Below are 18,239 nucleotides of genomic sequence, written 5' to 3'. Positions count from 1 at the left end.
CTTCCCGGGGCTTTACACTTGGAGTGGAGGTTTTACTGATGCTCCAAAGTAATTCCTCAAAGTATTTAAAAAAATTAGAGTATTTTATTTTAATTTCAGCTGCTGCAAAAATTGCCCTAATACTGTGGTCTTTGTTTTTATTAAAATACTAAGTTGCTGAAGTGATTTTCATGAAAATTAATTAAAACAAATTAGTGAAAGGCAGCTGAAAAATTGATTCCTCTGCTGAAACTGTGGTATGCAAACTCAACCTCAATCACATATTTGTGGTTCCTCTATAAACACCTAAGTGTATAGCAGTGATTTGTCATGTTTGGGTATTTTATGACAATTCTTAGAAAGTGAGTCTATTCTACATAGTACATTTTCACTGACTTTACACACAGCTTGATGTTATGCATGTGCTTATCTGCTCCATTTAGTAGTATTACTAATCTGTAGTCAAATCTTTGCTCTTCAGTTTTGGGAAAGAATTTAAAAGATGCTCTAAGTCTCAGGGTTTCTCCATCATCTTTTCTGCTTGTAGGGAACAGTAGAGCAGAAGGAGTCTTTATTATGGGATTAATACCAACCTGGGGCAGGGGTTGTGCACTGCAAAATGCAGTGGCTGAGGAGGAGCTGTCCTCTCTGCAAACTGGATCCATCTGGGATCTGTGGATCATCTGGCAGTGTGTTGGGTAGGTTCTGCATATAGCTCTGGCAGGTGTGCACACTGTATTTGCAGTTTGGGTGAGCTGCTTACAGCAGCCTACAGAAAGCAGGGCTTAGCCCCTGCTATACAATAAATATAACACTTGTGTTCTAGAACACATCAATGTATTAGTTCCCTGTGTATGTTTATTATAATTTTCTTTGTATTTTATGTTCCCTTTCCATGCTAAGATTATGGCAGGGTTTTGTTTGCTTTCTCTTATTTTCAGAAACTCTGGTAATATGATGAAGGTCATGTTATTAAAAGTAGAATGTAATAGTTGTGCACATTGGAGGACAAATGTGGGGAGGTTCAATGGGCCTTGTAAAGAATTCCTTACATAACATTCAACCTTGAAAGGTCTGCTCAGTCTCCTTGGAGAAGTGTCAGCCAGCTCTGCCAGCGAGTAGCTCCCTGAAGAGAGGAACCAAAAGCTTTCATTATTGTCCTTCACTAGGAAAATGAGCTGACTGCTTTCTCCAGTGTGTCTTGCCCAAGCAGAGCTTTAAGCCCTTTGGGAGAGGGGAGCTCAGTGGAGGCAATTGGCTTGAACAGATTTTAGTTACTATGCTCCCTCTTGGGATTGATGTGAAAAACCCCCATGTTTTCTGCCTAGGAACCTTTGTGCAGAAGTCCTCCAAGAACTAAAGATGTCAAACCAGAAAGACCTCCACATGGTGTACCCACTGACATTTTTATGCCCATAACCATTTTGAACCAAAACAAAAAGAATTTAAAAAAATTAATAGGTTAATAAAACCAACAGTTATTTTCTCCAAGGAGTGCTAACAATTCCAACAACTGCCATTAAGTGTAAACAGTTCCTGAGATTGTACATGCTAGACCAAATTCATCTTTGCTATAACTCCTCAGAACTCAGTGAAGTTACATAAGGGATTAATTTGGTCTGTTGCTCTCAGCCACCAGTTTTAGAGAATACGCAACAACCGAGGGAACTATTATTGTCAACATTATTTTATGACTCTTTAGAGCTGCTCAGTATTTGTATTTTACAGATACACAAGCAGGGTGAGTGTGTGGAGTGAAGTTACGGGTTCAGTATTGAAGGCAGTGGATTTTTCAAAGATATTTTTGTTCAGTTAAAAGTCATAAGGATTCCAGCAACCATGATTGCTGTGAATCTTGCATAGATACCTGAATACAGCTACACAGACTCTTGAAACATGCACAGGCATTTCATCTGGAAGACCACAAAACATTTCACGAAGCGTAGAAAATATTTGGAAAGTTTTAAGTCCTGTTATCACACCAACTGACTGGTTATCACAGTGTTCATGTGAAACTTAGCTACACTTACTGCACACAGGAAGTTAAGGCAGAGAGGCAAAACATCCAAAAGCTAACCTATGAGTCATCCACAAAACACAAGATCTTTAAAGTTCTTTTCTGTTTTCTCCCAACCTAAATTGTTTCTGTAATTTTCAGAATAAACTGAGAAAAGCGTCAGCCAGTAAATCTGAACTATTGGATGGTGAATCTGGATCTGCACGCAAATCAAATACTTACGTTCACATCAGAAGGTGTAGACAAATATTTGAATCTACAGGACATATGTAGGATCACTGAATTAAGTTGTTTAAGTTTAAACTATGACTGGAACAGATGTGCTAATAATACCTTTTAAAGGTCTGTACACTGGAAACTGAGTGATCAAAACAACATTTTTTACTTGCCATTCATAAGACAGCAGACAGCAAACCTCTTTCCTGGTTTGATAAACCAGGTTTGCACTGATTTCTTGGTTACAAAGCAAGATACAGACTTGTGGGTTCCATCCCTGCACAGTGCTGTGAGTTCTTCCATAGCAGCGGGATTGTGTATTGGCTTGTTTGTGTTTATTCTTTTCTGTTAAGGAGGCATGTTTGGGCAGGAAAGGAGAGGTTTTGTCTTTGCAACCTACTAAAGTTTTGGGTCACCCAGAGGAATGAATGAAGTTGCTCTGAACTGTACCAGGTGCAGAAGTAGTGGCAGTCCTCCTTTTACACCACTTCTCTGGATCTTTCCCTTCTTATGTTCTCAGAGCAGGTATTACAAGATTGATTTTTGCAGTATTTGGGGGCTTTGGCTGAGTAAGAACTCATCTGTATTTCCTGACACCTGCAAGTATCTTCAAACTATGGGATCTTCGATTACTCCCCCCTCTCCTGTGTTCGAGCTCTTTCTCAACCTGTTACTGGACTCCACACTCAGGCAGTACTTTTGAGGGTTCATCATCTTACACCTGTATCTTGCTGCTGTGATTTCTGCTAAGGAAAGGCCAGGGACACAGGCCAGAAGCATCCCACAGCCTGCTCTAGCTGGGCTGCCTCTGACCTGAGCAGTGGAGCTGTGAGCTGCAGCTGCACCTCCTGTCCTGAATATTTTCTCAATGTGGCAACTCCTGCATGGATATTTAGCCAGGCCCAGCTCTGCTCAAGCAGCTAAACTTGAAGCATTTCCAGAGCAAGGGTGACATAGCTGAGAGCAATAATCATTTCCCTCAGCTAAAATGATTCATTAGTGTTAAAATATCAGGACCATTAAAATGCAAGTGAGCCTTTTAAAATTTGAGGACAATGTGCCTTATCCTGGAAAAGATTTGAGGCAATTGCGTGAATTCCAGTACCATTACCCATGAAAAATCTACTCATACAAGTCAAGGTTTTTTGGCTGGACCTCCAATTTTTGTTAGCTATCCTTTATGCTGTAATTACACCTAGAGGCTTATCTAATAGAGTCATGTTCTTATAAGGAAATTAAGACAACTAATGCTACTTTTAGCAAGAGTGAAATAGTAAGTAAAATTAAACTGAAATTTGACCAAGCTCTTCTTTTTTATTTCCTAGTATCTGAATTGCAGGAAGAAGGAATGAATGCCATTAACTTGCCTCTCAGTCCAATTCCATTCGAACTAGACCCTGAGGACACTATGCTGGGTAATTCACAACAATTTTACATCTCAACATAAAAGCTTGATGTAAAATAAAGTGTCATGCTGTAATAGGTACTAATATCTTTCTTTTAAATCTTCCAGAGGAAAATGAAGTCCGAACAATGGTTGATCCAAATTCAAGAAATGACCCAAAATTACAAGAACTAATGAAGGTAATGAAAAGCATGTAAACACTCTCAGGAAAGTGAAACTATTTTTTAATGCTACCACTGCCTCTTTCATTTGAACACTTCAAAGCACTGGTTAGATATTAATTAAATGAAACCATCTGGTGTGCACATCCCAGTGAAATGGGCAGGTCATTTGCTGCAGCATCTTTCTCTAGATGTGGCACAGAGAGACTTAAGAATTTCAATTAAAATCCTGAGTCCAGATTCTCAGTGCCATCCCACCACCAACATAAGATCCCTCATCTTGAGGGATCTTTTTCTTGAGGTTAGAACTTTAGCAGGATGCTTCATCAGAATCAACTTCAGAACCTTTTGCTTCACAGTAAAGTGTTAAAATGCGACTGAAAGCAAGGGAAACACTTCACTCCAGGAGGCACTGAATCCATTGGTATTTGTCTAGACCTCATGGTGCATTGACACAGCCACCTTAGAAGAGTCTTTCCTGTTTGCTTCTCATGGTATTTCAGGCTGTATTTTGAGCCATTGCAATTTGGTATTCTTTCTATTTTCTATTTTCATCATCGTACAAAATGACATGTGTTTTAAATTGCAAATGAATAGTGTATAATACTGCCAAATTTGTGTTTCCCATATAGGTATTAATTGACTGGATTAATGATGTGTTGGTAGGAGAGAGGATTATTGTGAAAGACTTGGCTGAAGACCTGTATGATGGACAAGTTTTGCAGAAATTATTTGGTAAGAAAAAAATATACGTGCACGCTGTTAAGGCACTTTGTCAATAAGTGGATCTCTTATTCCTACTTAGGAGCCTTGGTATCATCTTACATTTATGCCACTAAGTGATATAAAAATAGCATTGTATTACGAGGCCCTTGGGCAATAGGCTGCATGCACAGTCCTCAGAGCTGCAGTGCAATGTGTGGTGCTCTGCACTTGATGAGAACAGCATAAAGCCTACCTGGGGTGCTAGAGAGGGAGGGTTCTTGTCTTGGCAACAGTGTTCAGTCCAATTAAATTTATTATCTGCAGATGCGCTGCACAAACTTAACCGTGTTACAAGTGGAAAGTAAGTCTGAAGGAAAGGGTATTTTCAGTACAACGGTGGATGTTTTTAATCTCTGCTCGTTCCGTACTGTAGTTTATTCACATTGCGAAGTTCCTCTGGAAAGTTGGAATTTCTCTCTGACTTGATGTCTGGCTTTTAACGTTGCTGAGGTAATGGTGCCCAGTGGACTGCAAACTGAGCTTCAGCTGAGAAACAGATAGAGAAAAGAAACTGCTAATGCAGAGCTGGCATGTGCTTTTTACAGTGCTGGCTTGGAAGCCATTTTCGTAGTTATTACAGCTCATAAAGTCTCCAGTAAATTTCTTTTCAGTATCTTAAATGAATCTTGAAACATCATGTGAGCACTTACAATAAAGACTACACAGACTATTCCCTTCTATGAATGGTTGAGCTATTGAATATATTGTGATGGACTGGATATGCCCCAGACTGAGCAATTTGATTCTCATGGGCAGACCTCCAGTGACCTCACCCAAAATCCAAAAAACGCGTATCAGATGCAGTCTGACTTTTAAATGTCCATATAATGATCCAGCATTTATAGATTTCGGTGGAATCTTTTCCGTTACCCTCAATTCCTTGTGGATCAGGTCTATGCTAACTGAAGACTTTGGTCTTGTTGTGAGACTGATCCTGAGGAGGCACAAGAAACCCTTGGAGACAGCAGTCTCTCAGGCAGGATTAGGATATATAGCAGGGTTAGGAGATAGCAGTCAAACTGGTAGCTCAGGCTCGCTCCCTTTGGGAAGATACTCAGTTCCCTTTGATGAGAACAAGATCAGCTCTTACCAAATAAGATATGTCCTAATGGGATATTCTTTCATAGAAGTAAATTGATAGGTGACCAAGCATTTTGTTTCTGATGTTGTTATCTTACTGCTAAATTTTCTTTGCTTACTGTTTAAGTGTAAACACTAAGCCATGTATGATATACGTAGCAGTCTGTACTAATCAGTAACACACCAATTCATAAAGTATTTTAAAATCTACTGCAAGTTTTGAGTGCAGAAAAGGGCTGTGGTTTCATAGAAAGAGATTTCCTGAGGTTTTAGTTGTTTTCATGCCTCCAGAAAAACTTGTTTGCATTTCTTTGGTGCATCCTCCACCTCTATGAATATGGAATCACTTCACTTTTATCACAAATGGGCCAAGTAAAATTTTTTAATCTCCTGCATCTGAGGTAGAAGCTGGGAGGCTGAGGCTGATGAAACAAATTTGAAAGTTGGTTTCCTAGGTTTGATGGTCTGCTAGTAAAGCCACTCTCATGCAGAGTGATACTCTCTCATCCAGTAGCAATAGAAATAATGGGCCATACCTCTGAGTCTGGTGCTCCCTGAAGGGAGTTTCAGCAAATATTTGTTAGCCAGTAGTGTGGCATAGGATAATACTTGGCCTTCCCCTTGGCAATGTGTAACTAAAAGGAAAATATGATCTTATCTTTAGGTGCTCAGTAGGGTGGGGGAAAGTGGCCCTGGAAGAAAACTTAAGATAATTTTAAAACTAGGAAGTCTGGTACCTCTTAAATGTACCTCTGGGTGTATGGAATGTCTTTGTGTTCTTCATGGAGTTGACAACTGGTTTTCCTGTTTTTTCTTGTATCACTTCAGAGAAGCTTGAAAGTGAGAAGCTGAACGTTGCGGAAGTTACTCAGTCTGAAATTGCTCAGAAACAGAAGTTACAGACAGTGCTTGAAAAGATCAATGAAACCCTTAAACTCCCCCCAAGAAGCATTAAATGGAACGTTGACTGTAAGTTGTGTTTGCTATGCTGCTCTCATTTGTTGGCAGCTGGGAGTTTATAGGTGCTATCTGGAATTCTGAAATATCCAATGATAAGGGAAGGCTGAAATCTGGTATTTGTGGTAGAACTGCTCTGAAGGGCATTTCCAGATATGGTACACTCTTTACTGATACTCAGCCTTCAGTTTCAATGAACTGTCTGTCAAAGTATGGTGGTTTTGCTCTGAAGACCATGTGCATACCAGCTTAAGTTTTCTGTTATGAAATAGGTTTGTTGAAACCTGTATAAATACAGTAAATAGGCAGAAGGAGGGTTAGGTCCTAGAACTCTTTGTTTGTGTAGAATTTGCAACATAGATAGGAAATAATATTTCCTGATCATTTAAGGCTAAATCTGAACCATTAGTTTTGATTACAAAACTGTCATCAAGGTTAGTTCTGAGTCCTTCCTTTTTTGTGTGTTAAAAATGAACATAGCAATATCTAACAGAAATGCCTTCAGTGGCCCAACACGAGACATTTTGGTGCACATGTGTTGCAGAAAGCAGGTTACCAGCTTTAGAAAATTAGGCCTCTTAATCTGTTTTAAGATTGGTTTTCAGAATCATTTTGTGCTGGCGAATACCTTGACCAGTACACAGCAGTTTCCCAGTCTCCTGTACCTGTTTTGAGCTGAGCAGTTTTGTGTCCTGTTCCATTCACAACAAATTAGTGAGAGGGAGAGAAATATCTCAAGGGATGAAGAGTGAACATTAGGCAGTCTGACTTGCCCCTTTGTGTGGTCCTGCTGAATTTTCTGTCCCCTTCTCTTTTCAGCCTCCCCCCCGTTTTTTTCCATTCTCTGTTTTGCAGCTGGAGGCAGGGTGTGTGGAGTGGCCCAACAATTTAACTTCTAGTTTTAATTTAATGTTTTACATGTGTTTTAGAGCTGAAGTAGAGATAGACAGCAGCAGCTGGACCCAGCTGTGGCACACACCAGTGCCAGGCAGACAGACATCTTTGTAGTGTTCTCTTAAAAGCACCTCATCCATGACCACTGGCACACCAGCAAAATTTGACAGCAGTGCCACATTTTATATGAATTGGTATCTCCATGGTAGAACTGAAACTTGCATTGGAAGATAATGAAGAAACATATTTTAGTGCTTTACCAGTGAAGTCAGGTAGGAGTTATTGGTTAGTTCAAGACAAGAAACTTTAAGTGCACTGTACTGTAGCTATGAAAGATCATTTAGGAATACTGCTCTGAGGAATGCAAAAACAAAATAGAAGAAGAAGAAAGGCAATAATAAGAATTAGAAATTATTCACTTTCATGCCAATGGTTTGATACTTGATTAAGGATTTCCTACAGCATGGCTTTTGATATCTTGTAAGTTGTGTTAGTGTTAACTACCCCTATGAAACCTGCTGTGAAAAAGCTTCAATAGCAGAACTATAACAGCTTCATGAGGAATGTTTGAGTCATTGAGTTTAGTAAGTTATTGCTTAAGGCTTCTGCCAAAATAGGCTCATTTATCATCCTGCAGACATTGTGACACTTAAAAATGAATAAGTGCATGTTATGAGTACAAAAATATCTTTCTGATAGTCCATAAATCCTTATTGAAATAAAAGGAATAAAGGAGAGGCAAGGAGAATGCAGAGACGGCTCTTAAACTGCCGTACGTGAAATCTGGCTTTTGGATTAGCTTTAGATTTCCATCTCCATAAGCCTATGGCATCCAGACATGTTGCAAAGAGTAGCACTTCAGTGCTGACACACGTTGCTGACTGGGTCTCATTCTCACAGCCTGTTGAGCAGGAGGAGGTCAGTAAAGACAAGGTGCCTTAAAAGTGCCCCCGGCTCCAGGTGGCAAGAGGAAAAGAGTCCCATAATCCCTACATCCTAAGAAGTAAAAAAATACGTGCCCCAGTTACTTTGCAGTTTGTAACTTGTGCTTTTGATATCTATTTCAGCTGTTCATGCTAAAAGCCTCGTAGCAATACTTCATCTTCTGGTTGCATTATCTCAGTATTTTCGAGCACCAATCAGACTCCCTGATCATGTGTCCATTCAGGTGGTTGTTGTGCAGGTAAGAGCAGCTCTTGGTAGTGTTGTGAAAATGACTGAGGGGTTTCTTGAGAAATGCATCAGGAGTTTCTGTTTGGATGAGCATGTGTTTGTCTCTTTGGCTGGTGAGAAACACGTGTGCATCTTCCCTGCTGACAGTGCTTCAACCAGAAAAAGGCAGAAGTGCTTTCCCAGATTGAGCTGGGGCTCAGAATACCTTATTTTGATTGTGAAGTGGCCAGACTGTGACATTAAAAATATATGAAGCGTTGTTATTGTTGGAATGTGTTTATCACTCAGTGTGATCTCTAGAATTATTATTTTTCCCATTTTTTGACGGTCTTCTCACTTGTGTAGAGATTCAAATCATTCTTGGCACTGAATGATGAATTGTCACTGTTTATTACATTCAGATTCATGTTAGGTGACTAAATATTCTTTTTCAGCCTTGTGCATACTAATTCAGTCTGATTACAGTGTTGGTTTTCTCATAAGCACGCAAAAAACTCCCCATCAACTAAATCTTTTGTGTCAGTCGGTCTCCTTATTAGAGCCTCATCCATTCAAACTCTTTATGTTATTCTGTTCATCATTTTTCCTTCAGTTGGACTTGTGCTTGCCCTATCTTATTTGGCTTCTTCCCATTTAATCTGCTTTTTTTCTCTCCAATTAACTTTACCTTTGTTTTTCACACTGTAACTGTCTTTATTTATGCCTTTTAGCTGATGTTACCCTGAAGTAACTGGTGGGAAGAGCTATTGCTAAAGTTTTGTGTGACTGAAAAATCTGTGAGACAGATCTGAGAAAGTAACTGCTCTTTTTTTCCAGCATTCAAATAGGACAAGATTTGTAATTTGGGGAGAAATCTGAAGGAGAGTCTGGTAAATGTATCATTGGTGCCTAGTAATGACTCATTGACTCTCAGATTCTGATTCATGGGTTTCTCTAGAGATAAGGGAACCCCAGAAATCTGCATTTAGGCTTCAGAGGAACATAGTTTTCAAGCACTTTCCTTTGGCTGTTGTAGATGTATTATTTACACTGCTTTATCTCCAAGTTCCACCAAAACCAACTTAAAGAATTGGGAGTACAGTGGACAGGGCATCTTTATGCTGAGAAACTAAACAAGAAAAAGAACACAGTCCTACAGTAGAGAAGCAGATCTTCTGCTGTCGCTCCACACGTCCGGACAAATTTCCCATTGAAATCAGTGGATATAATTGTCCTCTTGTTTAATAGGCTAATGTAGTTCAACAGCAAATCCACTGAAGTCAGTACAGATAAACCAATTTAAAAACAATAAGCAGTGGGAGAATCTGGTTTGCTGCTTTGCCTCTTAGTTGCACAGCTGTAGCTCAGGCGCCAGTGAATTGTGGAGAAAGCATTTGCAGCAGAATAAAATCCAAGTAATGTTGGAGAAGATTTTGTCCTGCAGCCCCCGAGCTGGGTGAAAGCCACTCAGTGGAACTCCAAAGCTGTGCTGATTCCTATTAACAGAGGGTGGGGGCCAGTATACTTACTGTAATTGTTTGAGACATTTATCATTTTTATTTTATGGTGAGTGGGTTTTTTATGCTTATTTTTTAAATCTGTCTTTCATGTCCCGTGGGACTGATTCTGTGTAATGCATCATGTACCGTTTGAAGTCAATGGAGGTTTTAATCAACAATCAGCAGATCCTAAAGCCTAATTTAGTGGTCAGACTTGCACACCTCAAGTTCTAAACTCTCATACATTCTGTAAAGTAAGGTCAAGTCTAGGGAAGTTTAACAAACTATGTGGTAGCTGGTTTTAAATTCTGCTGTATATGGTTCGATGAAGAGAACAGTAGAGAGAGGGAAATTAAAAGAACAAAGTACTTTTATGAAGTCTTTAAGAAGGACTAACTTAATTCATTTCATGATTTTTCTAGTTGTAGGAACACACAAAATCTGAGGGTTGCCATGTTGGCTGGGTGTAGTTCATTGAAATAGAAACAAAGATATTCGTGAAACAAAAAAATGTGCTCGTGCCCAACAGGTTCTTATGAAAGCTTGTTTCCTTTGGCTGTTTTGTACAAAAGCTGTTAGCAATGAGAGTAATATGAAATCTGTGTTATGAGCTGATTTGGGAAAAAATGTGATAGTTGGACCTTCTGTAGCTATTCTGTTATATTATTTTCTTTTCCTTCCATACTAACAGAATGAATAACTTTGAACAAAGCCCAGGCTTTGTCTGATCGTATCTACTGAAACAAGGGAGAGCTTTCTTGGAGAGCTGGGTCTTGTCATCAAGTTGCCTCTTTTTAAAAATTATTTATTTATGCCGTCCATGAATGATTAGATGACAGATTGTTTGTGTGCAAGAGATGTAAGTCAGAGAGTATAAGAATGCACTGGCAGAGCAGCCAGAATGGCTGCAGTATATTCTGGGACAGCAATTCTTGGATGCATAAACTACTCTTAGGCAAAGCTAGGAAATTAGTGAGATTAGATGAAGGTGTACATCACAAGCTTAATTGGAGATCATTGGTCCCACTACCTGGGAAGGTCTGAAATGTTTAAGAGCAGCGTTGGCTCCATGTTCCCAAGAAGTCTTTTTCTGAACCTGTGACAAATGTGTTTGTTCTTTCAAGCTCCAGAATAATTCTGCATTTCATTTGAGGCAATTATAAAACATGATCCTCCAGATGAATGGATAGCAACAATACATAGGCAAAAAGCCATCCAAGTAGAGGGAAGGTTTTCAAAGTGTAATTTTTTTCTGGGAAATTAAGCGGTTGGCCCTCAGTTACATAGAACTGCTGACACAAAGGGAGATGAAGAAAAAACCTTTTCCATTTCTGGACGTCCTACCCAGATTTCAGATGTATTTTTTAGTTCTAGTGGTAATTGACAATTTAAAATGGTAAGTGATTAGGAAGATCTTCATGGCTTTTTGTGGAGTCTTTCAGGTGTGAAGGAAGAAAATGCCAAGCTTGTCCACTAAAGTCTCCTGTTGTCACTGGAAAGGGCACACAGATTTTTTTTTTTAACGAGGAGTCTTAATTCATGCTTCATTTCTCAGTGACTTTCAAATAGTAATGTTGATTTTTATAGTTTGCTATTTCAGTTGTAGCCACTGTTGCTTTTAAGGAACATGCTGGACAGTCTTTCAGTCCTCAAAAGGACCTTTTTTTGCTCTCAATACTACCAGCCTGGTCACTGAAAAGTACAGATACCATTGCTGTGATGCTCAACTCTTCTAGGAGATGAGAGCAATAGAACTTTTGCTGCAGAAGGCATCATTGGCATGTCAGAGTCATCATGAGGAGGAAATAAAAGTTTCCTTTCACCCTGCAGCAGAGGGAAAAATAAACAAAAATCTCAGAGAGGAATTCTAACTGGAATTAGCACGAACTGGATTGTAACTTGAAGTACAAGCACTTACTGCTGTCTGCACAAACTGGAAGTGAAGATAGCCCTAAATTATATCATTTTTCTTCAGATTTTCAAGGTATGTGACAGAAGATATCTCAGCAGCTGTTCTGTGCCCCCTCTTTCAGTATGTAACACACTGGACTCCACTCTGTCTTTTTAATGTTCAAAGGTCCTTCCTGAATGCATTTTTTACTGTGTTCAAGATACTTAGTAACAGAACTTTAAAAAATATTGTGGAAACCCCCTGAAACTATCATCTAGCTAAAAGGACAGTTTAGATTACCCCAGGTCCCAGTCTGGAGTGACCCAGAGGGTACTGTGTTCAGCTTTCTCGCAGAAAGAAAGATATTTCTTCATATATTTTAGTAATGCTTTATAGAAATAACAGACTCAAGGCTGGCTAAATCCTCAGCACATCATACACTGAGGACTGCCTCAGGTAGGGATGTGCTATCTTCTCCAAGGCAAGGAAGAGCAGCAGTCCCAGTTCACATGCCAGGAAGGACTTTTCCAAAACGTTATTCTCCTTTTCTACGTAGAAGGCAAGTCTAGGACCAGCATAAATTTATTTTTCTCATTTCCTTTTATGACAGGGAGCGAAGAATCGTGAATAATTGCCTAATGTCTAGACTTTACATGCAGCCGTCAGCGTCCGCCTGACTTTTTTTTTTCTTTATTGCAAAATTTTAGTAATAACCAGCGAACAGAATTAACAGAGAGAACAAAAAGAGAGGCAGAACATATGTGTGGTATTTACGCCGCCGCCAGATGACTGCGATCATCAGCACACTGGAAACAATGTCAAAACTTTTCAACTTCTTCATTTTCTGACTGACTCAAGCAGCAACCATTTGAGTTGGGTTCTGCCATGTTTTTTGTGTGCAGCCTCTGGACAAAGCCTACTCAGCACCACGTACCAAGGGCTTCTCACATCTCGGTGTTGGAGTCAATGCTCATATTAACACAAGGCAACTGGGTTTTGGAGCAGCCTATGGGTGTGAATGGAAGCTCCGTTTTGGTTTTCCATCAGAGGCAAATAGAGCTCTTTGTCTGGAAAGGAGTCAGAAAAGGGAAACACTGAGGCGAAAAAGGAAAGAGTATGAACAGGGCAGAAAGAACAAATAGCCTTGGAGCAAGATTTTTGCGAAAGGGAAACACAGGCACCATCTGCCAAAGCTGTTCATTGAAATACAAGGTTTAATTCAGCTCACCTAGGCATACCTCTACTAAAATACTTACATATGGGTTTAGGTGTTTCGAATGTCTTGCTGAATTGGGGCCTTTAAAAGAAAAGTGAATTAGGAACAATGGAGAAAGGAAAAGAAATACTTCCTTCTGCAGGTGGAGTTTCAAGTTTCTCGTTAATGTACAAAAGAGTTTTCTCAAATACTTGCAAGGTAAAATAATATATTACTGTAAGGTTGTTTAAGAAAAGTTCTTATTTTGCAGGCTTTTTATCTAATTACTTTTGTGGATCACAAATAAATTTTTACCGTACCCAAAGCATTAAACTTTACTGAGAAAAATGTCCCTTTTTTATTTTTTCCAGAAACGAGAAGGAATCCTCCAGTCTCGACAAATCCAAGAGGAAATAACTGGTAACACTGAGTATGTCAACACCACTTTTGCCAGCAGTTCAGTAATTGAACACAGATGCGTCTCAGAAACTCAAACATTTGCTGATATTTAGATTTCAGTATTGGGGTTCCAGGGAAGATGATGCATCAGCCAGTGACTGCATTTTAGCCTTTTCAAGAGCTGCAAACATGCATCTAAAAATACAAAAGGGGGAGGAAATAGAGAGGAGGGGAACTAAAAACAGGAGATCAGGGTAGAAGAGAAGACAGAGTGAAGATATACAAAATCTCTACTCTGTATTTATCTACTATTAATTTATTTCTATTTTTATTCTATTTATTATTATTTTATTAAATAGTCCTTCAAACAAACAAGAAAGACATGCCTCATTCTTTTCTGTTGGTTTTTACTTGATAAGGAATGAGATTTTTTTCAAAAAGGGATGTAATATGACTATTTTTACGTGGTTTTGACTTTGGGAATGTGAAATGACGGTAGTAAGCCCTGTATGTGTCATCTCACTGAACAATTTATAACAGAAAAGTTATTCCAAACCAACAGAGAACAATAGTAGAATATTCTGGTTTCTAATTGAATGGAGAGAAGCTGTACTATTGATTTATTATTATCTGTATGGATTTGTTTATGTGTGATATTTGTATGAGGGATCAACTGGAGCAAAATGCTTCAGTCCTTAAAAACCCAACCCAAGCCTTGTTTTGGCTGCAATTGTATTATAGTTGGTGTGTCAAATTCAGCTTTTAAGGAGAGGGGCAAGTTTTCACAAAATCGACATGAAAAAACCTTCTTCACTCAGGCAAGGTGTGTTGATTTGGTTCAAAGTAGAAAATGTGAGATCTGGCCTCCTGTGAGACTTTAGTGAAGCCAAGAGACAGCTGATAGACTCCAGACTAATCCAGATTCTCAGTTGGAGTAACTTAATGAAGGTTTTCTTAGTTCCATGGATCCACTCCAGTATCCACTAAGTTGAAGATCTGACCATGTATACTGTTTTCTTTTGCAGCACAATATCTGCAAGTGAATTATATATAACAGTGTTTTGTTCTTTTTCTTTTTTTTTTCCTATAGGGCTTTATCAGGAAGGCATGGTAAGTTCATTTGATTATTATCTTTTCCTTGAGGCAGCCAAAGTATACATTAGTTCTGCAGTGGGTGGTCACTTTGATCAACCTGCAAGGAAGTAGAGGATTTCAAGTTGCCCTGGCAAATATATGAACCACAGGCTATTGTGGCAGGGGAAAAAAAAACATCAAAATCAGTCTGACCATCTTTAAAACACATTTTATTGCTTTTCAGTACATGTTAATTTTCAGGTGCTTCATGGTTTAACCTCCAGAGCATTACTGTAATAGTGTTGATGGTTGTAAGTTCCCAGCATAATGTAAAATGGTGGCTTATCATGATCCAGCTGGTGAACATGATGATATTCTTGCATCCATTACCTACTTACACTTTAAAGACTTGGAGTCATCATTCAGCAGCTCTACACACCATGCAAGGTCCTGTGCCTGGCAGGTCTCACTGCCAGGACTGAGACTGGCCGGATGCCTGGCCAGCAGAAAACACTCACCTGAGCAGCTTAGATGGAGAATTTAGCTTTTCCTTCTTTATTTTTTGCCACCAAGAATTTAGCTTTTGCTTCTTGTATTATTTCAAAGGCTGCCTTGGAGCTGATTGAAAAGGCTTTGTGAATGACTTCTTTTCCCAATGATATTCCTGAACAGTCTTACTTTGTATAAAATCTGCCTTCTATAAATGCCTTTGGATCTACTTCAGCTTTTTTTTTAATTGAGGAATATGAATGTAACTGTTTATGGAGTCATTTGCTATCATTCAGGTGATTGTCGAAATGGAAAACGCTCAGAAAAGGCTCTGGTGGCTTTTTTTTTTAATTATTTTTTTCTGTTGTCTTTAGAAGGTCACTACAGTAGCACTCCTGTCATGCTACCTTGGGTTACCTGTACTGATGATAACATCCTAAATTGCATATCAGAACAGCCCAAAACATCTATACAAAGGATTGTATTGCAGATGAGTAATCATAGGCCTGCTTGAGTTGCTTAATACCACAATGCAGTCAGTGGCCCATGGGGAAAATCTTCATCTGTAGATGTAGTGTCTCTAATGTAAACTCATGTTGTTCTGCACAAAATGATTTGGTTACTTAACTACCTGTGTCTGGCTGTTGAAGGTTTTACGCAGAAAGATACTACTTGAAAATTATATGTTTTTAAATAATAGAAAATAAGTTACTAGCAGCTTATAGCAAGAGAGCAGTATGAAAAGTACATGGTACTTGCAATACAGAGACTATATTGAAACATTTTGCTGGCTGTGTTGTCTCAAATGAGTATGTGTCTCAGTAAGTGTTTATTCTGCACTGGAACAAGTGCTGCTCAGTATATTAATATCACTGAATGTTTTTCAGAAAGAGATGCATTCGACACTTTATTTGACCATGCTCCAGACAAGCTCAATGTGGTGAAAAAGGTTGGAAGGTTTTTATTTTTGAAATACATAATGTGTGCATGTGCGTTCTTGGGTATCTCTGTTTGTATGTCTGTAGTGAGTGTGTGTGGATAGAATGTGTAAATTGGCACAGTTTGCATACATTAAATACAATTAGGATTTATGCTTAAATATACAAATTCACGATTATGATATTACTTTTTATTTAAAGTTTAGCAGCGTGAACTTAACTTTGGAACACACAACAGCATATAGTTACCAAAGGTTCCTTCAAAAAAGTTCTCACAAAGTGTATGTTGAGTAGAACCCAACTGGTACATTGACTGTACTGATGCCAAAGAGATACCCAGTTTACAACTACTAGAGGTCTGACCTAGAGTATTTTGGCTGCTGTCAGATTTGAGTGGAGTCCAATTACCTACTTCTCTGTAGTCTGCTGCAAGTGTTTGTTTTCTGTGTTTTAACAGTATATTTTTTTACATTATCACACTTGTTTTATGTCTGTTCTTCATTCTTGGAAAAAGAATTTTATTTTTTTTATTAGTGTCACATTTCAGTTTTAAAACTTAGAGACTGTGTTGCAGTCTCCTCACTCGTGCACTCTCTTCTGAGTGGAGTTCATACTGCTTGCATTGGACTGCTGCCCTACTGAATAGGCCTTCACTACACTGTTTTCATATTTCAGACTCTCATCACCTTTGTGAATAAGCATCTGAATAAGTTGAATTTGGAGGTGACTGAACTGGACACGCAGGTAGAATTTTATAGCCTTTCTTAAAGGGAAGAGACAGTTGCACTATGACAGTTGCTCTATGCCCCCAACTTCATCCAGAAATTTCATTGAATTGTTATTGATTGAGCTCTAAGATGTTATTTCAGCACGAAACCCTTCATTTCTAGATATGCTTATATGACGAAGACCCTCACCAATTAAGCATCTAAACCAATTTTTTACTTTCACTGGCATAAAAATTAATTAACAAATGCTACCCTTTGGGTGCTGCCAAGTGCCATACTTGTTTTGGTCAGGAAAGAACTCTGTCCGCTTGGTTTGATCCAACGTCAGGCTGAGCAGTTGTTTCCTGCCTACCTTTCCACAAGCACGCGGTCACAAGGGATTACAATGGCTCTATTCAGTGAGATGCATTCTCCAGAGTAAAGCTACTCAAGTGTACAGGCAGCTGTACAGCTGGGCTGCAGGCTTGATTGCACCACAGAAATAATGTGGTGCGTGGTCTTCTTTCTTGTCCTCAGCTGCTAAATTGGCTGAAAAGGAGCTAAAAGAAAAGCTTAATCCTGCTGTATTAATACCTCCCCATGTGAACAATTGCAGCAGTTATCATAAGAAAATTACGGGGTCAGGCAGGAAGGAGTGGTATCTGCACTGTCAAAAAAGCCCAGGCGTCTTCAGGTCAGGCTTTATTTTATGTCTTGATTTGTGTTATTAACAGTCTCCGCTTTATTTAAATAGCTATCAATCTGATAGAGATTTTTTTCAAAGGTAAAATCAGGATTTAGATGGAAATAATGTGTAAAGGCTTTCAGAAGGGCATTCCCTATATCTGCTTATTGTATTGTTTACTTTGGGGAAAAATGTATTATTCAAATGTACCTAGAAACTTCTTAAGAATTTATGCAATACAGTATTCCCTAAGATGAGAGACTGTATTTCTATCAGTTGGAAGAAAATTTACTTACCTCAGGAAAGTGATAGGTTGCTTCAGATAACTCAATTTGAGTGTGGAGATACCTCAGTGCACTAATAGACCTGATGTCACAGGGGTAGAATTGAGAGGCCTTTGACAAAACCATGAAACATAAAATGTTTTGGGTTGGAAGGGACACCTTCCACAAGACCAGGTTGTTCCAGGCTCCATCCAGCCTTGATCAGTTCCAGCAATGGGGCATCCCCAACTTCTTAGGGCAATCTGTTCCACTGCCTCACTGCCCTCACAGTAGAGAATTTCTTCATAATATCTAATCTAAACCTGCTCTCCCTCAGCTTAAAGCCATTCCCCCCTTGTCCTGTCACTACATGCCCTTGTGAAAAGTCCCTCTCCACCTCTCTTGTAGTCCCTTTAGGCACTGGAAGGTGCTACAAAGGTCTCCCTGGAGCCTTCTCTTCTCCAGGCTGAACA

At 39.1% G+C, this 18,239-nt stretch overlaps 1 protein-coding gene across 2 annotated transcripts in view; it reads left to right on the top strand.

Moving 5' to 3' along the window:
* Positions 1 to 18,239, top strand: part of PARVA (parvin alpha) — a 67,033-nt gene that overhangs the window by 39,037 nt on the left and 9,757 nt on the right. For both annotated transcript variants that reach the window (XM_027699710.1, XM_027699717.1), the window contains exons 2-10: positions 3,538 to 3,627; positions 3,726 to 3,796; positions 4,411 to 4,513; positions 6,452 to 6,592; positions 8,542 to 8,657; positions 13,583 to 13,641; positions 14,701 to 14,720; positions 16,061 to 16,122; positions 16,787 to 16,855. In XM_027699710.1, coding sequence (XP_027555511.1) covers positions 3,538 to 3,627; positions 3,726 to 3,796; positions 4,411 to 4,513; positions 6,452 to 6,592; positions 8,542 to 8,657; positions 13,583 to 13,641; positions 14,701 to 14,720; positions 16,061 to 16,122; positions 16,787 to 16,855 — 731 coding nt within the window. The remainder of the gene's footprint in view (positions 1 to 3,537; positions 3,628 to 3,725; positions 3,797 to 4,410; positions 4,514 to 6,451; positions 6,593 to 8,541; positions 8,658 to 13,582; positions 13,642 to 14,700; positions 14,721 to 16,060; positions 16,123 to 16,786; positions 16,856 to 18,239) is intronic.

The sequence above is a fragment of the Neopelma chrysocephalum genome, unplaced genomic scaffold (assembly GCF_003984885.1).
Source record: "Neopelma chrysocephalum unplaced genomic scaffold, ASM398488v2 Primary Assembly neopelma1_24, whole genome shotgun sequence".
NCBI lineage: Eukaryota > Metazoa > Chordata > Aves > Passeriformes > Pipridae > Neopelma > Neopelma chrysocephalum.
Note: the sequence above shows the minus strand (reverse complement) of the source record. Positions and strands in the feature narration are given on the sequence as shown.